Source organism: Kogia breviceps, chromosome 19 (assembly GCF_026419965.1).
Source record: "Kogia breviceps isolate mKogBre1 chromosome 19, mKogBre1 haplotype 1, whole genome shotgun sequence".
Lineage (NCBI taxonomy): Eukaryota > Metazoa > Chordata > Mammalia > Artiodactyla > Physeteridae > Kogia > Kogia breviceps.
Genome location: NC_081328.1, coordinates 55,812,112 through 55,835,611, shown reverse-complemented (window position 1 = coordinate 55,835,611; position 23,500 = coordinate 55,812,112). Strand labels below are relative to the sequence as shown.

The following is a 23,500-nucleotide window of genomic DNA, read 5'->3' as shown; positions in this document are numbered from 1 at the left end:
ATAGGCTGCACGTTAAAAATTAATGACATGGTAACATTTCTTACCTCTTCCAAAAAACCTATAAATCCACCCAAGGTCATTGAGGGAACTAATATCATGCAAACCATCAAGACACGGAAGTCGAACTGATTCATTATAATCATGCCAAACGTGAAGACTGCAGCCTACAAGGTGAAATGTATTACACGTCAGTCACACATACTCAGCCCGTTGATATCTGAGAAACTATTTACAATGTAGGTGTTCTCATCAAACGCATGAGAATTTTTCCATATGCAGATATACCCCTTTCAAAGGGAGAAGGGAAGGGAGGAGCTTTGGTTAATGAGAATATACACGACCTTCAGCTTTCAACAGAAAATCCTTAGATGAAAAATCTAGAGATTAAGGTGAAAGCTAAAATGACCAAATAGACTTCCTGGACCTCAGTTTTATTCCTGAGTCTGTCACTAATTTTTGTGTGACTTTAAACAGGTTTCTTAATTTTTTTCCCTCCATCAAATGAGGTGAATTATACCAGAAAATCTTGACTTTTCTTCAAATCTGACACTTCAATATTCCATGACTATGTAGCTTCTTTTCTTTTCTTTTTTTTTTTTTTTTTTTTTTTGCGGTACGCGGGCCTCTCACTGTCGCGGCCTCTCCCGCTGCGGAGCACAGGCTCCGGAGGCGCAGGCTCAGTGGCCATGGCTCACAGGCCCAGCCGCTCTGCGACACGTGGGATCTTCCCAGACCGGGGCACGAACCCGTGTCCCCTGCATCAGCAGGCGGACTCTCAACCACTGCGCCACCAGGGAAGCCCTGTAGCTTCTTTTCAATGCTATAAAAATGAAATGGACAAGTATGCTGGAGTAGACAAAGATGAGACAGGAAAAGGGAAAATAATAAAATATAAATAAGTATTATACTGTAATACTATGGTGTGTTTTTTACATTTTTTTTTTTTTTTGTGGTATGCGGGCCTCTCACTGTTGTGGCCTCTCCCGTTGCGGAGCACAGGCTCCGGACGCGCAGGCCTAGCGGCCATAGCTCACGGGCTTAGTTGCTCCGCGGCATGTGGGATCTTCCCGGACCAGGGCACGAACCCGTGTCTCCTGCATCGGCAGGCGGATTCTCAACCACTGCGCCACCAGGGAAGCCCTGTTTTTTACATTTTGAACAAAGAAATTTTTATGTTACAAAATTTACTTTGGTTTTGCAATACTGCTTTGCCTTATTTTAATCCGTAATAATTCAAAAATAATTAGCAGCAAAGGAAAAAAGGTATCCGATCATCTGTAGATGTATTTCGATTTGAAAGAGAGGGTTTTTGAGAGTCAAATGTTCACTCCTCTGCCATGGTCCTTTATTTGCTAAAGCTTGCTCATATCACAGTAAGAAGATCTTAATCCACAAACCTAATATAGGAAAGATGTCTGTATTATCATGACTTTCCTAGAAATAACAAAGTCAAATTTCTTCACTTGTTCATTTATTTACCGGAAGCTGAGGAATTATGCAAGAGGAATTCACCATAAGATAATGCAGATTTGATTCTGCCTCCTACCATGTATTGAAGGAACTTTGCCCTCATTAGTCTTTCATCTCTTATTATGTAAAGAATTAGGGAAAAAATGGTCTCTGCTCTCTAAGCCAAGAGATGAAAGCTACTGCACTGGCAGACTCTGGTGTATCAAGTTCTGGAAGGTCTGTCATATTCTGCTGGAGGTGATGCACTTTGAAACCTGGCGGAGAAAATTTTTTCCCATTTTTTCCAAAAGCCAAGCGTCCCTCCAGAGCCTCTGCATTCATAAGAGAAGCTCCACCCCTACTCTGCTTCTCCACTGAAAGCTGAAGGGTAAAGGGGTAAGGAAGGTGCGGTTCTACTGGTGATGTTGAGTGTGCCCTCATCTGAGAAACTGTCACATCTGTACAAACCAGGATGAATGGTGAGCGTATGGTCAACCAGGGGCCGACTTCTTGCCTGACACGTAGCAAAAAGGCATTAATCTAGACACCCATTTATCTCAGTCTGGAGTGGTTTCTGTTTAAGGAGAGCCCAAACAAAGAGTAGAGAAAAAGGAACCGTGACTCCAGGCTGCTGATGACTTAGCACTGAAGACCAACCAATACACTCAAAGAGTGTCTCTGAGGTCACTCACTAGGATATTTCTTCCCTCACTCATCCTGACAGTAACAGACCTGTCAACGGCCGTACTGGCCAATAACACTGACACTGCCTCAACATCAGCTCCAAAAGAGACTTTGTTCAGAGTTGAAACTACTAGAATACACAAAGTGTGGACACGAATTCTTCGTCTACCTTTTCTGGACGTATACAAGAGTATGGACTGAAAAGAAATCAACTATTAGACTGATATCTGTTCTGCTTACCCAGAATCTGGGTTTACATTAGGCAAAAGCATTAAGTCTGTTGACTGAACAAAAAGAATTCCCAATGCAAAGCACGAATGCAAAGACTTTGGCTGCACCAAATCTTCATGATGGCCTCAAAGCCAGTCTTCCAAGTAAGGTACCTCTATAAGCACTACCTGCTGAATACCGAGAGATACAATGTAGAGACACCAAATCAGAATACTGTCCACTGAGAAGGGATAAGTCAACAGCTAACTGCTGACCAGAACAGTCCAAGGCTAATTTCTTATAGAAGTCAATGGATGATGTCATACCTATTTTCTTAGCAGATAGGCTTTGGGTGGGTTCCTCTCATGATTTCAGGACTCCCACTCCCAAGAGTTGGGAGTTGTGTTTACAAGACAGACATTTAACCACCAGCTGGGGATTTCAGCTAAAAAGCACCAGAAATGCTGAGATTAGGCATCTCCAGAGTCTTGGTAAACATTTCCATCCAAGTTTTGAGTAATCTTGGACTTTCAGTAATCTTTCATTTATATTTACAAATACTTCCTCTGGCACAGGTATACAAAGCTCTTTGATCTCTGAAATTATTAGAGTCTGAGTTTAAGAGAGACCTTCTTGAAGACTGTAGAAATGGATTGTACTGTCAAATGCTATAAAGCCGATCTGGGTTCTAGTGTTGCCAGGAAGCCCTATGTTCTGAAGGATCCAGTAACTCAATGACAGCGTCTTGAGCATCAGGTCCTCTGTAAGGTTCTCTATCAACTCTAGTCAAGGTTGTACGTGAATTCTCCGGGAACATCTTTGACTCAGTAACATGTTACATCCCCTCCGCTTTCTAGGGTGTCATTTTAAGGTATTAATTTTCCCCATCGCTCAAGGTAAACATGACTATATTTAATGTAACATTAAAAGTTTAAAAAAGAACTCTGTGTAAATACTTACCATATAGAAGCAAAATGACCAAAGGCCACTATTTTTTCTCCTCTTCCGAAAAATAAATGATATCACGTATGTCAGGAAGACAAGAGAAACTGCGTAACCAAGTGTAATGACAGCCTGAAGATAATACAAATAAATATCAAAGTCAAAAAATGAAATCTAAACTAAGGGCAAGGTTACAAAAATTTTTATTTTTCTCACTACACATGCACTTTGCATGGTTCTTGTTGGGTGTATGACAAAATAAAAATGAAAACCTCATGCTTATATGAAATCGAAACAATATTAAAATTTATGATGAGTTCCCGTATAAAGACACTGTCTGTGTCATGTACTACTCACCAAAGCAAGTACAGCTCGACTTGCGAGACGAATGTGCACCATGTTTGCTGCGTAGAAAATTGAATACATTGAAAGGAGAATGAAATTGTAGAGGTTAACGTCCACCAGGGCCTGACCACACCAGTAAGCAGAAGGGAAGAGTCCTGAAATCCACAGCTGGGACTTAGTTCTCTTCTAATGGAAAAGCACAGCGTATACATAGATTCAGTTGAAATCCAAATCCAAAGCAAACACATTGGAAGATTTGTAAAGATAAATATGATCTAATATTCAAATACTTAAAAAATTTTAATATAATATTTTAAAACCTATTTTTAAAAATCTAATATTTTTAAATGTTAATAATTTTAATTCTGTGCACGTTGTTTAGGAAGCTGAGGTCTAAAGAGCCAATTCCATCAAGGTGGGCATTTTGAAACTGAGTATTATTTTATTTGATAGATTTGAGTCACAAAACCACTTCAACTCATGAAGAACGAATAGAGCAGTAGACCTAACGATCAAGGCGTGAGTCTCCTTCAAAAGAAATGGTATTTTGTAATCTGAGGAACAGCAAGTTCTGCATTATCCAGATATGCTCTGGGAGAGTTAATGACTCAGAATTGTAAGAGATGACTTATCTAAATTCGATGTAACTGTTCTGCCTGCATAATGAGCGTGACCCAATACAAATACAACCAAACAACTGTACTCTCCACGGTAGAAAGTGGCTTCGAGTCTTAACTGTGGTCCTCAGTTACGACATAGATGATTCTTCCTCGTAGCTAGGAAATAATGTAGTTGAAAGTTTTGTAATACTCCCCTCTGAAGGTTTAGATTAATTTGAGTCCCTGCCAGATTACTGCACTTTTCCTGTCATTTTGAAGTAAAAAAGTACTGTGTGTTTTTAGAAGTAAAATTGCTGACTTGATAGAAATAATGTTTAACTACATTATTTAATTTGAACATATGCTAAAAGGCTTTCCGGTGAGAAAACACATAGCATTTAAAATACAACTACTGAAGTCCCCGAGTTTCTCGTCTTTTTTCTCCCGTTTCTTACTTTGTAATCGCTGACACTGTTCATGGCGATGTAAGGAGAAATGCTGCACACGACGAAAAATAAGAAAAAGGACCCTTCTGGCAACCCATTCCAGAACAGTGCATAATTCTGCAAGTATAAGAGGTACTCTTTACTTTGTCGGGTATACAGAGGTGAAAATATAATGCCATACTCATAAGACTTATATAATGTTATAAATCAATAAACAACAAAAGTAATTAATTAATTAAAGATGTCCAATACATTAAAGTACTTTAAACCAGTGAATATTTTTTAAAATGAAGAAAGGGACTTCCCTGGTGGCGCAGTGGTTAAGAATCCACCTGCCAATGCAGGGAACACGGGTTCCAGCCCTGGTCCGGGAAGATCCCACATGCCGCGGAGCAACTAAGCCCGTGCGCCACAACTACTGAGCCTGTGCTCTAGAGCCCACGAGCCACAACTACTGGGCCCTCGTGCCACAACTACTGAAGCCACCTGCTGCAACTACTGAAGCCCGTGTGCCTAGAGCCCGTGGTCCGCAGGGAGAAGCCACTGCAGTTAGAAGCCCGCGCACCGCAACAAAGAGCAGCCGCTGCTCCCCGCAACTAGGGGAAGCCCGTGTGCAGCAATGAAGACCCAACTCAGCGAAAAGTAAATAAATTTTAAAAATAAACAAATATAAAAAAATGAAATACTGATCATCATAAAAGTATGTGCTTTTTGAAATACTGAAAAATCAAAAATGAACATCTAACAACAGATTGGCACAACACTGTAAACCAACTATACTTCAAAAAAAATTAAAGGACAAAGTAGAAAATAAAAGTGTACATCGAATTTATCAACCTCTGCACATGGAGGTGGGAGGGAAAATAGACTCTGATCATTTAACGTGAGGCTTCAACTCCTAGGAAAAAAGAGAAGTGAAAAATAACTCAGGACCCCTTTCAGGGTGTCTATCAAAAAGAACTGAAAGCAGGGTCTCAGAGAGATACCCGCACACACGTGTGTTCACAGCAGTAACCATCCACAAAAACCAAGAGGTGGGAGCGACCACATGTCCATGGACAGAAACATGGATAAACAACATGTGGTGCACACGTGCAATGAGGTATTATTAACCCTTAAAAGGAAGGAAATCTTGTCACACGCCACAACATGGATGAACTGTGAGGACGTAAGGGACACGGGAAATAAGCCAGTCACAAAAAGACGAAGGCCAGTATGTGGTCCTACTTGTGTGGAGTCCAATCCACAGGAACAGCAAGTAGAATGGTGGCTGCCAGGGGCCGTGAGGAGGGGCCAGTGGGGATTTCTTGTTTAATGGGTACAGAGTGTTAATTCTGCAAGATGGCAAAGTTCTGGAGATCTGATTCACAATAACGTGAATACGCTTAACACTTCTGAAGTGCACCCTCAAAAACGACTAGATGGTAAGTTTCATGTTATGCGGGTTTTTTTGCTCACAGTTATAAAGATGATAATTCAGGAATTGTGATCCAAGAGAAGTAGATCATTCAACCCTGAGCAACACGTCTTTCTCAGCAAACCTAGTGATGAAGATGTGCAGATACCGGCAGCTGAGTGGATGCTTCTGAAGCACAGGCTTGAAAGGAGAACTCATCACACCGAGCCCGTCCTCAGAGAGATGAACCTCACGTCACTACCCCCAAATCCATGTCTGTCTGCGGCTGGGTTTATGCTCAGGTGGGGTACAGAGCTGCCTCTTGCATTTAGTTACAGGAGACCAGTACAGTAGCCTGTCTCAAAACAATTCTCAAACTTTACTTAAGGCTTTGGAGGCTACATCTACAAATTCTAATTTTTCACCCGATGGGAAAATGCATCGCTGTCTTTATAAGAATGGCTGAAAGAAGAAAGGCGTGTGCCTCTGTGGGTGCCTAAGAGAATGACCGTGGGGCCTCGGTCCATTTTGATCCTGAACAGACAAGCAATAAAATGAGGAAACTAAAGGACCAAGAGGGGGTAACATCTACCTCTTTCTACTGCCAGCTGGTCCCACTTTCGGAAGCGCCCCTTTCAGGCACCGTCCCCGCGCTCGTGGCCAGTGCTGGCTGCAGCTCAAGCCTGTCCCGTCCACCCGCTCGCATGTCCTCCCAGCACCACTAAGGCAGGCAAGTCCCACAGTGGATTCAACCTCTTTGTCACAACGTGGGCTTCCGTTTCTGACGGCGCCATTTCTAATTGGGTTTCCTGCTCTTCCAACTTTCTGGTTTGGAACAGTTTGGAGTCAGCTTCGAGAGATTCCTCTTGGGCGTCAATCAGGGTCTACAGCCACTGACAAGGAATCCGGAGAACTAGCCCGTGGGTACCAGGCACCCTCGCAATGCAGAGCAAGGGTGGGTAAGTAAAGGAATTAATCAGATGGCAGAGAGCCCAAGAACTGGCAAATTCTCCTTCATTTCAGTCAGTGAAGGGTCCACCAACAAATTACATTGGATTTATAAGATTCTAAAGCTGGGTCACAAGTGCTCCTGATTTCCAATTCCCTGTACACACACACACACACGCGTGCGCGCACGCACGCACGCACGCACACACACACACACACTCTCTCTCTCTCTCTCTCTCCCCCCCCCACTCTCTCCAATACACTTCTGCAATCGAGTATGTATTTTTTAGGATGATTCCCAGGAGACTATGACAGAATATTGAACAATATTCCCCCATGCAAATTCTCTAATAATAACTTAAGAAAAAAATCATATTTTGTTAGGTATAGTCTGTCTGAAAAGTTAGGACAAAATAACGTTTAGGATTAACAATCCATTATGAATATTTAACAGCTAAAGAGGGAAAATGAGTAAATCCAATACTTACAAAAGGAAATGAGCTTCTCTCAGTCCGAATACACTGTGTATGATTAAGCATTCGAAGTAACCCATTGCTGACAATATTCATAAGAGTAGGAAAACAGTGCAGTCTCTTGGTATTGCATACAACTGAAAATCCATAATCCTTCAAATAAAACAAAGACAGATAAAATCATGTTAATCCTAAATCATTAAAGAACAAAGAAAAAGATTTTGTGTTTAAGAGCTTAACAATGCCACATTCTAGCTGTGTGGCCATCTTTAAGTTAACTGGCCTTTCTGAGCTACAGCTTCCTCTTCTGTGAAAGGGGAGAATAAATGGGTTGTAAAACAGTTTAAATGAGATAATGTATATTAGGCTCTAGCACAGTGGATAGCACTGCTGGCAATATGAATTTTTATTAGGATTACTAATTTATTAGTAATTTTCAAATTACTAATTATTATACTAATTATACTAATAGATTATAGTATAAAATTATATTACAGTATAAAGTTATTATAGTTTAAAATTATTATAAAATTACTAATTTTATAATTTTATGAGTAATTTATTATTTATTTATAATTTGATATTAGGAGTTATTAGTATTATTAATTTTATTAGTATTACTAACTCGTCATTTTGCTTATGAGTAAATTTCATCTAACAGGATTTAAAAGTGGCCCTGGGGCTTCCCTGGTGGCGCAGTGGTTGAGAATCCGCCTGCCGATGCAGGGGACACGGGTTCGTGCCCTGGTCTGGGAAGATCCCACGTGCCATGGAGCGGCTGGGCCCGTGAGCCATGGCCGCTGAGCCTGCGCGTCCGGAGCCTGTGCTCTGCAACGGGAAAGGCCACAGCAGTGAGAGGCCCGCATACCGAAAAAAAAAAAAAAAAAAAAAAAAGTGGCCCTGAAAAGAAGACACGAAGCTTACAGTGAGGAAGCAAAGGAATCCTGATTTTCTGGGTAGGAGATAAGCATGGGGTTAATAAAATATTCACGGTTACACTGCCAGTGAAGCGTTTTCACACTTTCTAAGAAAATATTTATGATCTTCATGTTTACAAAAATGTTCATGCATTGATCAAGAGGCTCAATATTGTTCATTATTACCAAGAGTTCATGCAAGACATACCACAGATAAGTAACAAGTAAAGCAAATGTCAAGCAACGTAGTTTCCTAGAGTTGGAGCAAAGAGATTACGTTTTTTATGATGTGCCTAATTTAGGTAGAACTGAATTCAGTGATACATCTTCAAAGCCTTTTGTTTCTGTTTTTATTTCCCTTGTAGCAAGAAATAAACAGGTAGCTTCATTTAATTTGGCCCCCAGCTTTGCATTGGAATTTTTTTTTTTTTAAACATCTTTATTGGAGTATAATTGTTTAACAATAGTGTGTTAGTTTTTCCTTTACAACAAAGTGAATCAGGTATACATATACATATGTTCCTATATCTCTTCCCTCTTGCATCACCCTCTCTCCCACCCTCCCTATCCCACCCCTCTAGGTGGTCACAAAGCACAGAGGTGATCTCCCTGTGCTATTTGCATTGGAATTTAAGTAAGACTCGGAATTTTACTCAAGATTGGGATGTACTTTCAATAGTTTTATTCCTGTGAAAGGATCTCTACTGCTTATACTCTTTTACCCAAATTGAAACATATTAAATAATAAACTGAGAACAATTTTATCTCAGAGATTTCATCTGGCTATTATGGTATTTAATGTATTTTCTCAATATATAAAAATATCACTTGGGTAGTTAAATAGGATTTCTTAAATTCATAATTATATGGGTTGGTACTTTTAAGGTCTAATATTTTATTGAGTCTGAATAATGAAATGACATTTAGGTACTTTCAAATGTAAAAAACATCATCTAATTCAAAATTTAAGATAAAAATGTTTTACTTAAACTTCACAGTTTATTCAATAACCCCAAATGTTAAGTCAAGTCCTTGTATACTAGCTGGATTGACTTTCTGCAGTTTTTAAAACAGTTAAAATGTAGCACTTTAATTTTTTTCATAAAAGCAAAAACAAGTAGCAAGCATACCCTTTTTTTACCCGAAACTATGATTGCTCCATTGTAAGATGGGTCATCAGTGCCATTTCTATTTTCAAAGTCATCTACTTCCAAAAGTATATTTTGATGCTTCAGTGACTGTATAAAGTCTTCAATATTTGATTCTAGTATGAAATCAATAACAGAAGGTCATCATATAAAGCAAGAACATATGTGACAATTGAAAAAAATAAACCACATACACAATTTAAAATCAATATTTATAGAATATCATGTAAAGGCATGTGTCTTTGGGCATCAAAATAATAATATTCACCCATGAAAGAGAACCCATTATACTATCTTCTGTTTATCAAATCTTATGTTGTGATGAGTTAGCTTTATAATTCTATTTAATGCATGCTAACATGTGACCATTAAAACACGATAACTCTATTTTCTGACTTTTGGTTAAAAAATACATTTGAACTCATTAATTTGTGAAAATAGAATAACTGTATGAGAAGAACTTTATAGATTAACCATCCTAAAACGGTCAGTAATAAACTCCCCCTCTCCCTTATTCTCCAAAATAACAGAAAAGCAAATATACGTATGTGTATGTATACTAGGTACACATACTTTACAAATTTACATATTTTGACATAAATACATTTTTCCTCTGCAGGTGGGAAATGAGTGCCACTATCCGATCAAAGCGTTCGATACACCCCTAAAGAAGAAAGCAGATGGGATTGTGTGACGGAAATAAGAGCTGAGAAAACCGTGCAGCCCAGAGCGCCCAGGAGCCAACAGCTACAGAGGTACAACCAATTTCCAGGATATCTAAAGCCAGGGTGGACAAATTCGCGGGGCAAATTGGGCTCTGAAGCCATGATCAGGCTCACTGACCGGTTAACCCCGCCTGAACAAGGCGACCCCGCCTCGCGTCTCACACAGAATAGGCAGCGGCTGCCGCGAATTACTTTCTAAGAGACACTGTCTGCGTAAGTTACTTTAGGGCAAGACCTAAAGCAACTCCAGACAGTCAGGGGTGTCTGGAGGAGGGAGGACAGGACAGGATGGAGTGAGAAAGGAAAAAGGAGCACTCATGTTTCTTTGCTCATTTGAACTTTGAAATGGGAATTCATAATAGGATCGGAAAAAGAGGGCCAAGCCCTGGATGACAGGATCCTCGCCAGGTGGGAAAGGGACGCACACACACAAAAGAAGCTTTCCATGCATCCTGGGGCACGCACGCATTCCACTGCATCTCCGCAGTCACTTGAGTAGGACACCTTCGAGGTGACCCACGTTCACCTAGGCCAACAGGGATGCTCCAATTAAAGAGGAACATCTAACCAATAATCATCAGACTCTGAGAAAAGAGGAACAAGATGGCACAGAAGCCCCACACTTAGATCACAAGATAGCTGAGAGCTGAGCACAGCAAAGAAAAACAAGAGTAGGTTAACACAAATACATGGAGCTCAGAGTAACTGGAGAGGAAAACACATACATGAGACAACAACAAACTGAAATGTAAAGGAACAGTTCTAGACCTTGGAAATCCAATATCCAATTAGCAAGACTTTCAGTTTTAAGGTAGCAGAGTGAATAAAATTGCTTTCTGAAACCCAAATGGAAAACAACAAGAATGAGAAACAGAAACGAAAAGACCACCTTGGTTTAAAGAGGAGACACCTAGACCTCCGAGTCATGAATTGATATAAAAACTGGGACGCACGGGGGACGTCATCAAGAGAGGACTCGTACTCTGAATCTATTTTTTAACATCTTAGGGAGAAACATAAAAGCTTCTTCTTTACAGTGAAATAAGCAATTAGACAAAACCAACTGCCCATCATTTAGGATAACAAGGTCACGGGTTCCAAATGGTCTTATAGATCTTGTTGGAGGGGCATAGGGTATAAAAATGCCGTCTTTACATATCAATCAGTGTGTATAACATTTATAGCATAGGTTAGGCTGCTGTAACGAAGAGATGTAAAAATCGAGTGGTTCCGTAAATACAGAAATCTATTTCCCTCTCATGTAAGAGCTTAGATAGTCGGGCAGACAGGCTGATCGGGAGGAAGGTTATACAGTGACTCAGCCTCCTCTGTCTTGTCCCACCATCTCCGAAGTCACAGCCAACGTGCACCATTCCTCATAGTTGTTCTCTATAAGTGAGGTTTACGTACACATTTTATTCCCTTACAATTTGCTTCCCCCCACTCTACATGTGCTATTTAACAATAAAAATAACTTATTTCTGGATTTAAACTTTGTTTTTTGTTTACCTGTGTTGTTGATAATCAGTAAGCTGGTGCGAGGGTCTTGGGGAAATTGTCCAGGAGAGAGGAAATACGGTTCGGGTTTAAAGTCCCAATCAGTCTTTTGATTTAATACAGCATAGAGTATGCTTTCCACAATCAGAGGGAACATTGCAATTCCAAATACAAATAATCTACCAATAAAGAAAATTTACCATGTGAATCTATAACCATGTTATTTATTCAGCCAGACATCTCACAAGTACCTGCTGAGTGCCATCAATAACAGACGCTAACATCTTGAAAGTTACACCTGTCCCTGCCACACAGAACTAAAAGGCACTGCAGTAAAACACAAGGCTAGCAAACTGTGAGAATTAAACAGACCTAACACAGGTATTCCCACCTTTGGTAAAATCAAATGCTACATCTATCCAGCTCTGGCAGGAATGTTGGTTGGGTATCGTGTTCTAGTTTTTTGTTGTTGTTTGTTTTTGTGTATTTTTTTAGATCCAAGATAACAATTTTCTTTTCTTTTTTTCTTTTTAAATTCTCTTCCCATACAGGTCATTACAGAGTGTTGAGTAGAGTTCCCTGTGCTGTGCACTAGGTCCTTATTAGTTATCTAGTTTATATACAGTAGCGTGTATATGTCAATCCCAGTCTCCCAATTTATCCCTCCTGCCTCTTTCCCCCCTTGGTAACCATAAGATTGTTTTCTACATCTGTGATTCTACTTCTGTTTTGTAAATAAGTTCATTTGTACCACTTTTTAAGGTTCCATATATAGCGATATCATATATTTGTCTTTCTGTGTCTGACTTACTTCACCCAGTATGACAATCTCTAGGGCCATCCATGTTGTTGCAAATGTCATTATTTCATTTTTTTTTATGGCTGAGTAATATTCCATTGTATTCTAGTTTTTACTTTTCTCCTGGTTTAACCCTCTCTTGTTACTCGCTATCTAACAAACCACGTGCCCTGATACTCACAGGGTCAAAAATGCTTTCTTCCCATGTTTTAACTTTAAGAAACGGAGCCGCGCCATTGCACAGAACTGCAGTCTCCAGAGGCCCATGGCACTCACAGCCGTGTGCATCTCAGGGAGAGAAGAGCAAGGTGAATCCATTTCAGGTAGGCGTCCTGTGTCCCCCATCATCTCTGCTTGTTCAAAATTTGCAAACACATACAATACACACACATTATTAATGCCACCATGGGCATCACATTTTTCTCTTTTTAGCAATATTATAAACTGTTTTAGAATGTTCATGGTTACAAAGCAAAGAACATAAGAAAGGAATTACGTGTATGGATGTCCACATTCAATAAACTCAGTGGGGAAAATATGCTGAATTCATACCAAAAGTGGAATTCAGGGAAGGAGGATCTCACTATGCCCAGTCTTTGAGAAGGCAGAGAAGGTCCCATAAGTGAAAATATTCTGAGGGATTTCAAGAAATCTTCTCCATAGGAACAGCCAATCATGGATGCCTGAATATCTACTGTTGAGCTATCAATAGTTTAGAAGTACATGTGAAAGATTATCAGCTCTGAAACCATCAGATCTGTACCTGATTCCCAAATATATGCCTTACAAGCAGCATGATTTGGGGAAAATCACTTAACTGTGGTTTGTCCAATTTTCTTATACCTAAAAGCATGCCAATGGCATTTGTTATAAAGGTTATTATAAGAAGGTAATTGCAATATAGCCACACATCGATCAAAGTGTCTGGCACAGAGGCTGCAAGATGACAGTTCTTATTATTATCGCCCATTAAATAAAATACACCTTAGGAGGGACTTCCCTGGCGCTGCAGTGGTTAAGTCTCTGCACTTCCACTGCAGGGGGTGCAGGTTCGATCCCTGGTTGGGGAACTAAGATCCCACATGCCGCACGATGTGGTAAAAAAAAAAAAAAAAAAAAAAGACTCAGTAAAAATACAATAAAATGAAATGAAATAAAATAAAATACACCTTAGGAGATTATTTAACCCTTTTCCTCATTAAGACCTTAATGGAAATCTGTATATGAACAAGCTAAGGGTGATTTTTGTAAGAAACATCTGCTCAGACTTTATGACCCTGATTGAGAGGCTTTGACATACTCAAAGTGTCCAAGAAGCAGTGAGCATCTGGGGGTAGGAGAGAGCTGCTGAAATAGGAAGCAAATCATTTCCAAAGGGAAATCTGGGATACTGCAAGCAGGCATCTGTGTTCAGTCCTCATAACGATGTTAAGAAACAGTGACAGCTTTTCCCAAACGGCAGAGTCAGATTTGGAAGTTGTCACATTCCTTAGTGTGAATCATGCATAAGACATTATAAATACTAAGTTGATACATGAGCATTTGGAAATTGATCTTCCATGAAGTATACGCATGGATTTACCTTGCTCAGCAGTTGATGTTCCTTCCAGTTTCATGAAGACTTCATTCAGAGTTGACGTGGAAACCTCGTAGCTCATCACGCCCAGGCCAGAACCCTTATCGAGATCACTGAGAAGGTCTGAGGCAACAGAGGAGAAGAGATACATTAGAAGTATCACATCGACAACTAAACCTAGTAAGTAAATACTTATCTAGAAGGTGATGCAGAGTATTGTGCGAAACGTTTATGTCTTTGGAATATCACAGTAAAAGCAAAAGCAAAATTTCACTAGAATGTTCTCCCTCTCGGAAATGAACATGTCAGGCTTCTCCCTCTGTCCTCAAACCCTCTGCACTCCATCTTCTGTCCACAGCTCATGAACTGCCTGCAAACCTCCTCGAGGAAAGATGAGCGCAGTCAGAAAGAGCATCCTTTTCTCACACCACAAATCAATGCAGATGTCCACCTCTATTCCTGGTTTCCCTCTGTGCGACTTGCAGCTGCTCCCACCGAAGCCCGCCTCTGACTTGTGTCCTGAATTCCATCCCTTTGGGCATCTTAAGGACTTCCCCAAATAGTCTCTTCTTTTTCTCTCCTGCATTATCAACTTCTCCTACATGAACTGGGTCATCCCAAACCAGAGGCAAAAATGCTGTAAGATCACTCACTGAACAAAGACAAGAAACAGCAGGGACGTCCCTGGTGGCGCAGTGGTTAAGAATCCGCCCGCCAGTGCAGGGGACACGGGTTCGATCCCTGATCCGGGAAGATCCCACATGCCACGGAGCAACTAATAAGCCCGTGTGCCACAACTACTGAGCCTCCGCCCGCTGCAACTAGAGAAAGCCCGCTCACAGCAACGAAGACCCAACGCAGCCAAAAATGAATAAATGAAATATAAATAAATTTTTTAAAAAGAAAAGCAACAGCCAAAACAAAAACAAAACAAAACAGATCTACTCCTTCCCCCCAACACACACACACACACACACACACACACTCATTGCTCCAAAGATCTCTTTTGTTCTCTTTCATTAGTCGCACCCCATTCACACTTAACCTGCACAAACCCAAACGCTACCCTAACCCCCTCCACAGAAGCTACTCTTTTCAAGGTCATCAGCGATTCCAGATTTCTTAATTCAATGAATAGGTTTGGGGGGGTTGTTTGTTTTTATTCTTTTAACTTGGTATGTCTGTCTGTCTCTTTTTTTTTTTCTTTTTTTTAACTCAGTGACATTCAAACCTGATGACTAGCCCCTTATTCTAGACACATTTTCTCCCCTGAGTTGATAAGAACACATCCTCCTGTTTTCCCTTCAGGTTCCTCGGGGGCTCCTGATTTCCACCACCCTCTGACTCTTTCTCTACTTTCTCCGGAGGGTTCAGTCCTACATAACCTTCTCACTAACCCAATCCCTTTGCATTAAATCCATCTATATGCCAATGATTCCCAAATTCAATTGTCTGATTTTGTCCTCTGATTTCCAGTAGCTTGTAATCCAACTATATACTTGGCCGTTTGACATCTCCACTTGGGAGTCTAAAAGCATCTCAAAGTAAACATTTCCCCAATAGAACATTAATTCCCTTTTCTCCATCCTACCCAACTGTACCCGTCCTCGTTTTACACTAAATGACACGCTTTCCACCCAGCGATTTAAGCCAAAAGTCCCGCTTGATTTCTCACTTCTTGTGCTACTCAGACTGGCCATCAGCCAGATTCTTCGGCTTTATCTCCAAATATATTTCAAATCCAACCACTTCCATTCATCTTTCAGCTGGCACCACGGTTAACTAATCACCTTTAGCTCTGATATGGCCCCATGACTGGTCTCCCAGGGTCCACTCTTGTTCCTTTCTACCCTGTGTGCTCTTTTATATCCAGAGAATGAAATTATAAGTCACATCACATCAATGCCCCGTTTAATGACATTCAGTGGTTTCTCGATGCATTTAGAATAAAATTCACAGACCACATCGCAGCCCCCACAGCTCCATGTGAGCAAGTCTCTATCCTTGTGACGGTCCCCGTCCCCGCCAGCCCCTCCCTCCCCCCGCTCACCGCAGTCCAGACACCGCTTTCCCCTCTGCTTGGAGTGCTCTGACCACGTCCTTCTTGTGGTTGTCGGCGACCCCACTCTATGTAAACCCCAGCCTGACACCAGTCAAACCCATATGTTTTGGGGGGTGTTTTTTTTTTGTGGTATGCGGCCCTCTCACTGTCGTGGCCTCTCCCACCACGGAGCACAGGCTCAGCGGCCACGGCTCACGGGCCCAGCCGCTCCGCGGCACGTGGGATCCTCCCGGACCGGGGCTCGAACCCGCGTCCCCTGCATCGGCAGGCGGACTCCCAACCACTGCGCCGCCGGGGAAGCCCCCAAACCCGTATGTTTATTACTTTATGATACAACTGTAATAGTCTGGTTTACTGTGTATGTCCACTTCTCCTCACCCAAAGGCCTGCAGGCTCCTTGAGGGTAGGGATACACATATGTCTTATTTAACCCCTTGCACGTTGAGCAGTGCCTTTTATATAATGAGTCCCTGATAAACACTGTGCATCTCTTTCATGGTGGGTACTTGGATGAGGATGCAAGCTTTGTTGAGAAGCCTCTCACCTACCACTTTCTACAATGGGTGGGTGACAGGCCAGCAGCATTACTGAGACGAACTAGAGGAGCCCTGAGGTTGGAGAGGCACTGCATTTCCCCGTGGCCTGCACATGGCATGCGGGGGACCCGGGAGTCCCCTTATGTCTTCCAGGACGTAAGTACATCATTGGACTGGCAGAGGCCTGGGGTGTGCATACAAGGCTGCCATGGGCTGGAATCTGGCTAAGTGGCACATTCTAGTGGTGGTATCAGCATATACCTCACTAGTCCCCTTACCCAACTGAAAAAGCAGGTCAGCTAGTTGCACCTCATCAGACATTAGTCCAGGAAAGGAAGAGCATCATACAGCCCACGGACCTGAGGGCACCATCTTCCCTGCTACCACAAGGACGTAGAGAGCTGCCGTATTTGCACATTGGGACTAAATCTGAATTCCTGAGTATTCGCCTAAAGAGACTGAGTCATCCAAATGAGCCTGTTTAATCAGGCCTGTAGGGAGTTAAACCTTTAATAAACTAAATGCTTTAACAAAAAGAAAGCTGTTTAAATCAGAAAAGACTGAGATTCATTTCCTCATTTGTAAGACAGGGAAAATTATAGCATCAACCTCACAGAACAGCTGTGAGGGATAAATGATATATGTATATAGGAAACCATCAGAACAGCACCTGACTCATGGTAAGCAGTGTATGAAGACTGGTGGTGATTAGAATGAATTATGAACAAATCCTAGGTGTGCAGTGCTACCCAGCAGACTGGGAGCACGTGGCTAATACTTTGTAGCATATATAAGTTATGTTTTTCTCTGCAAAATAATTACATACAAAATTAAACTAAAATAAAAAAGGGCATGTGTAGCAGATGCCTCAATGCCCCACCCCCGTCTTTTCTGCACTCACCTGTACACAGCAAATCTGCTTATTAAGAACACCTGCCTGATATATCCAGACAAAACTCTAATTCAAAAAGACACATGCACCCCAATGTTCACAGCAGCACTATTCCCAACGGGCAAGACATGGAAGCAGCCTAAATATCCATCGACAGAGGAATGGATAAAGAAGATGTGGTACATGTATACAGTGGACTAATACTCAGCCATAAAAAAAGAATGAAGTAATGCCATTTGCAGCAACATGGAGGTAACTAGAGATGATCATACTAAGCAAAGTCAGTCAGAAAGAGGAAGACAAACACCATATGATATCACTTATCTGTGGAATCTAAACTATGACACAAATGAACCTACTTACGAAACAGAAACAGACTCACAGACACAGAGAACAGACTGGGGGTTGCCAAGGGGGAGGGGGGGGAGGGGGAGGGATGGAGTGGGAGGTTGGGGTTGGCAGATGTAAGCTGTCATATATAGAATGGAGAAACAACAAGGTCCTACCTACTATGTAGAGCACAGGGAACTATATTCAATACCGTGTGATAAACCAGAATGGAAAAGAGTATATTAAAAAGAATGTATATATATGTGTAACTGAATCACCTTGCTGTACAGCAGAAATTAACACAACACTGTAAATCAACTAAACTTCAGTAACAAAAAGAGAGAGAGAGAGAAAGAGAACACCTGCCTGAAGGCATTTTTCTGGGCTCTGCTAAGTTCACAAGGAGCACAAGCCAGAAGGGTCAGAACATTAATGCTCCTGGAAGCATCTCTCCACCAATGACGGGGAAGGAGTGGTGAATAAATACCCCAGCTTTCTCACCCCCCCCCCACCCCCCCGGTGACAGCTCTAAGCCCTTCTGACTTATTGATTTATTTCTCTCAGTGGTTTCACACCTCAGCTGCCTATCGCAATAGCCTGCCCGATGATGATAACACGAACTTTCCTGGCTTCCTCCCCTCCCCCATCTCATGTCCCCTTTCCCCACTGATGCTTCTAGGCGTCAATTACCAAACAGATTAGCTGCACTAAACCCCTCATCTCAAGTTCAGCTTTTTAAAAAACCCAACCCCAAAACAAGATCCAAATCCATTAAACAATGAAAACTGTAACAATAACATGAACACTTTCCCAAATATCATTCCATTGTATTCATATTTAAATTACCTGGAAACTTATTTGTCCTTTCCAGAGGCAAAGTATACACAAGCTTTTCTTTGCTTTCTGTTTTTAGTCTGGCATCCGGGATGTGATGATTAATGAGGGATGTTATTTTTTCTGGATCACATGTTTCATTTCTGTACAAACTAATACATAAAAGGAAAGACAATTCATTTGTATTTTCTCTACTGCTACCACAAAAATAGAGTTTTTATTGGATTTCTAGCCTTTGTGTATTACTTTACTCGGCTTTAGGGAATAAACAAAATGAGTAAATAATAATAATGTCATCGGTTTGAAAAATCTTAGGATCTATATAGAGAAGGTATATCAGCTCAAAACAACTACAGATACACAAGTAAATATGTAACGTAATTAAAGCTATATATCAAGTATGAAGGTAAACAGAGGGAGTTGAGAACATTAGGCAGAAGACATTTCTCAGGGTAAATAATTATTACACCAGACTGTGTAGATATCAGAAAATTAGTGTCTAATTGGGAAATCTGCCCTTCATGCATGTTTTGTGTGGCCATCGAGGTATTTTCATAAAATTCTTTTAGCCTGGACACACTTCCTTTTTCTTTTTTAAAATTTTATTTATTTTTACTTTTGGCTGCGTTGGGTCTTCGTTGCTGCGCGCGGGCTTTCTCTAGTTGCGGCAAGCGGGGACTACTCTTCGTTGCGGTGCGCGGGCTTCTCATTGCGGTGGCTTCTCTTGTTGCCGCGCACGGGCTCTAGGCGCAAGGGCTTCAGTAGTTGAGGCACGCGGGCTCAGTAGTTGTGGCTCGTGGGCTCCAGAGCGCAGGCTCAGTAGCTGTGGCGCACGGGCTTAGCTGCTCTGTGGCATGTGGGATCTTCGCGGGCCAGGGCTCGAACCCGTGTCCCCTGCATTGGCAGGTGGATTCTTAACCACTGCGCCGCCAGGGAAGCCCCTGGACACACTTTCTTGTTAGACACAGTCCTCTTCACTCTTTGCCACCAGATTTACTTCCTGTTGATAGTAGCTTCTGAAGGTGTTTGACTTTGTGCCCTCTGAAAGGATGAAAATCCACTGCAGGGTTGCCTGGACCAGCTGAAGAGACGGAGGGTGGGTAGAAGGTTGAGGTGCAGGGGGCGTGGGGCGGCTGCCTGGAAAGTGGGCCATGAAGCAGCCCTGCTGCCATCAGTCAGCCCGTGCTTCTCTGTTTGAAATCTGGCCGATCCCTAGAGTTAGTGAAGGTGCAGGAACAGCGCTGGGAAACACAGATCAATCCGGCTGAGCAGGGATGAAGCAGAGGGCCAGTTCTCCCTCAGATGCTCTACCTTTATGATACACCAGGATTGAAGATACAGCAATGTACCCCATCTGTCCCTGAAGGCTTTACCTTAAGTGATATCCAAGACCCCATCTTCTCTTCAGAAAGACAGAGGAGCCTATGCACTTCACTCTCCCGCCGGACAGGATCACTTTTCTCTCTGAGCAGAAAGAGGCGAGAGAGAAAAGACGAGAGGGGTCATTGCTTCCCTCTCTAGAAAATATGGAGGAGGCGCCAGAGCTCAGATTTCCAAAGGAGACGTGTCCTATGGGGACATAAGTCCATCTAATGGGCATTCAAACATTTAAAACATGCATTAAAATGGATGCATTTACAATGCGCTTATGCGAGACTTCCCCGGTTGTCCAGTGGTTAAGACTCCATGCTTCCACTGCAGGGGGCATGGGTTCAACCCTTAGATGGGGAACTAACATCCCACATGCCATGTGGTGTGGTCAAAAAATTTAAAAAAAAATTTCTTTTAATGAGCTTATGCATCCCAGTCCACTTCCGTGCCCTCCAATACTTGGAAAAAAAAAAAAAACAACACCACCATAAATTCCATGGACATATTTTCTACTCTGGATGCTAAAGGACGAGTGGATATTTTTCAACCAAATATACGTGAAAGAAGATTGGGATGTTGTTGAAATTAATCAAAAGCTGATGTGAAAAAACATCAGTTTTTTATTAGCACTCACAGTCCAACATATGTCCTGCTGGTGAGGAATTCTACAGTGGGACTAGATGCCTGTCACCCCCCGGATTCCTATGCAGTGTAGACACACCAAGGTAACGAGAGCAGGGGTTTTGCCCTGGGAATAAATACTTTGCAAATTCTTCATTGTCATACTGAGATAAAACCAACAATTACCAGCCAGGATGTCGGCTTCATCCATGAAATTGGTACTCAAGAGGGTCACGCGGTCTGCTTTGCGCTCCTTGAGGAAGCTCCACACTCGATGCCTTGAGAAGGGATCCAATCCCACAGTTGGCTCATCTAATAGCAAAACCTACAGATGATGAAGATACATAAACTATGCCTCTCTTCCATGGTAATTGCTTCCACACTAGAGTGTGGGAAGCAATCAAAACCAAGCAAAATAATAACTATCCATGTCTATCCAATATACTTACACTCATGGTTAAACACAGTAGGCTCCCTCTTGCTATACTATAATGAAAACTCTACTACTTTTAGTGGTAAAAGAAGAGCTTCACTTCTTTGACATTAGTCTTAGCAATATTTTTTGGCTATGTCTCCTCACGCAAGGGAAACAAAAGCAAAAATAAACAAATGGGACTGCCTCAAACTAAAAAGCTTTTGCACAGGGAAGGGGACTATCAACAAAACCAAAGGCTGCCTACTGAATGGGAGGAGATATTTGCAAATGATATGACCGATGAGTTAATATCCGAAATAAACAAAGAACTCACACGACTCAACATCAAAAAAAAATCGGATTACAAAATGGTCAAGGAATCTGAATAGACATTTTTAAAAGAAGACATACTTATGGCCAACAGACACATGAACAGATGCTCAACATCACTAATCATCAGGGAAATGCACATCAGAGCCACAATGAGATGTCACCTCACACTTGTCAGAAGGGCTCTTACCCAAAAGACAACCAATAGCAGGTGTCGGCGAGGGTGTGGAGAAAAGGGAGCCCTCGTGCACCGTTGGTGGGAATGTAAATCGGTGCAGCCGCCGTGGAGAACAGTGTGGAGGCTCCTCAAAAACTTAAATTAAAAATAGAACTACCACACAATCCAGCAATTTTACTTCTGGATATTCTTCCAAGAAAACCCCCAAAACACTAATTCAGAAAGATGCATATGCACCCCTATGATCACAGCAGCACTGTCTACAACAGCCAGGACACGGAAGCCACCGAAGCGTCCATCAACAGAGGAATGGATAAAGAAGATGTGGCACATGTATACAGTGGACTATCACTCCGCCATAAAAAGAATGAACTCGTGCCATTTGTGACAACAGGGATAGACCTGGAGGGTATTATGCTAAGTGAAATAAGACAGAGAAAGACAAATACCATATGATCTCATTTATATGTGGAATCTAGAAAAGAAAACAAATGAACAAACAGAACAAAATGGAAACAGACTCAGATGCAGAGAACAAACCAGTGGTTGCCAGAAGGGAGGGGGTGGGAGGGTGAGAGAAACAGGTGAGGGAGATTAAGAGGGACAAACCTCCAGTTACAAAATAAATGAGTCACGGGGATGAAATGTACAGCTTGGGGAGTATCGTCAGTAATATTGTAATTACTCTGGACAATGACAGTCACTAGATTTATCACGGTGACCTTTCGTAACGCACAAAAATAGTGAATCAGTATGTTGTGCACCTAGAACTCACACAGTGTTGTAGGTCAATCGGATTTCAATAATAATAATAATAATAAATGGGCATGTAATTTCATCACCTGTGTATAAAATAAAATGTTTTTATCACCCCCCCCCCCACACACACACACACACAAAGAAGAGCTGGACTTTCCCTGATACTCAGTCTGCGTTCCTCCATATGTATTATCGCACTCACTTGAGGGTCTCCTAAAATGGCAATCCCAATGGTCAGCTTTCTTTTCTGACCTTCACTTAAATGTGTAGCAATGTTATTCTGAATGTGCTGCATGTCCAACTCCAATAAAATTCTTTGTACCTAGACCAGAAAGATACAAAGCTCAGAGTCCAAGATGATGCATATTATGCAATTTTAACCATCTGTTAAAGCAGTATGTACATTTTTTTTTTTTTTTTTTCTTTTTTGCGGTATGCGGGCCTCTCACTGTCGTGGCCTCTCCCGTTGCGGAGCACAGGCTCCGGACGCGCAGGCCCAGCGGCCATGGCTCACGGGCCCAGCTGCTCCGCGGCATGTGGGATCTTCCCGGACCGGGGCACGAACCCGTATCCCCTGCATCGGCAGGCGGATTCTCAACCACTGCGCCACCAGGGAAGCCCCAGTATGTACATTTTAAAGGACCTCATTGCCTAAATTTTATTCATAACAGGGCAGTAAATCACTGATTTAACTTGGCAAATGGTTGGCGGTTCAGTGAACCCCGAGCACACCCGTCTACCTCTTGTTCCACTTCCTGTGGCGAAATCCCTTTTATTTTAGCAAACAGCCTGAGGTTTTCCTTCACAGTGAGCGCGTCAAACTGAACATTGAATTGAGGACAAACACCGGTTATCTTCTGGATTTCCTCCAAGTCTTGCATTTCAGAGAGATTTTTATTATAGATGGTAACTGATCCTAAGAATGGAAGTTAAAAATAAGTTAACATTGGCAAGATAACACGATTTATTAATGTTTAGAGATCTTATTCAGGGATATATTGGCCTATATTCAGAAATA

The 23,500-nt window shown here is 41.8% G+C and overlaps 1 protein-coding gene, 1 long non-coding RNA gene and 1 pseudogene across 8 annotated transcripts in view; 1 reads left to right on the top strand and 2 right to left on the bottom strand.

Moving 5' to 3' along the window:
* Positions 1 to 23,500, bottom strand: part of ABCA6 (ATP binding cassette subfamily A member 6) — a 60,404-nt gene that overhangs the window by 12,684 nt on the left and 24,220 nt on the right. For 3 of the 5 annotated variants that reach the window (XR_010838171.1, XM_067021159.1, XM_067021161.1), the window contains exons 13-26: positions 23,223 to 23,398; positions 22,685 to 22,804; positions 20,987 to 21,125; positions 20,182 to 20,272; positions 18,821 to 18,960; positions 14,161 to 14,277; positions 12,760 to 12,928; positions 11,792 to 11,958; positions 9,540 to 9,673; positions 7,508 to 7,645; positions 4,685 to 4,792; positions 3,643 to 3,816; positions 3,304 to 3,417; positions 45 to 164 (exon numbers count right to left, since the gene is read on the bottom strand). Coding sequence is in view for 4 of the 5 variants with exons in the window: in XM_067021159.1 (XP_066877260.1) it covers positions 45 to 164; positions 3,304 to 3,417; positions 3,643 to 3,816; positions 4,685 to 4,792; positions 7,508 to 7,645; positions 9,540 to 9,673; positions 11,792 to 11,958; positions 12,760 to 12,928; positions 14,161 to 14,277; positions 18,821 to 18,960; positions 20,182 to 20,272; positions 20,987 to 21,125; positions 22,685 to 22,804; positions 23,223 to 23,398 (1,907 nt within the window). In the remaining variant the exon portion in view is untranslated. Of the gene's footprint in view, positions 1 to 44; positions 165 to 3,303; positions 3,418 to 3,642; positions 3,817 to 4,684; positions 4,793 to 7,507; positions 7,646 to 9,539; positions 9,674 to 11,791; positions 11,959 to 12,759; positions 12,932 to 14,160; positions 14,278 to 18,820; positions 18,961 to 20,181; positions 20,273 to 20,986; positions 21,126 to 22,684; positions 22,805 to 23,222; positions 23,399 to 23,500 lie in introns of all 5 variants that reach the window. The other 2 variants (XM_067021158.1, XM_067021160.1) reach the window with 1 other exon arrangement.
* The window catches only part of LOC136793201 (uncharacterized), a 175,333-nt gene that overhangs the window by 143,873 nt on the left and 7,960 nt on the right, over positions 1 to 23,500 (top strand). For 2 of the 3 annotated variants that reach the window (XR_010838177.1, XR_010838175.1), the window contains exons 3-6: positions 10,177 to 10,312; positions 12,799 to 12,901; positions 14,189 to 14,334; positions 14,513 to 16,332. This is a non-coding gene — a long non-coding RNA (uncharacterized lncRNA). Of the gene's footprint in view, positions 1 to 10,176; positions 10,313 to 12,798; positions 12,902 to 14,188; positions 14,335 to 14,512; positions 16,333 to 23,500 lie in introns of those variants that run through there. The other variant, XR_010838176.1, reaches the window with a different exon arrangement.
* On the bottom strand, positions 1,472 to 3,170 carry LOC136793229 (protein transport protein Sec24A-like; annotated as a pseudogene).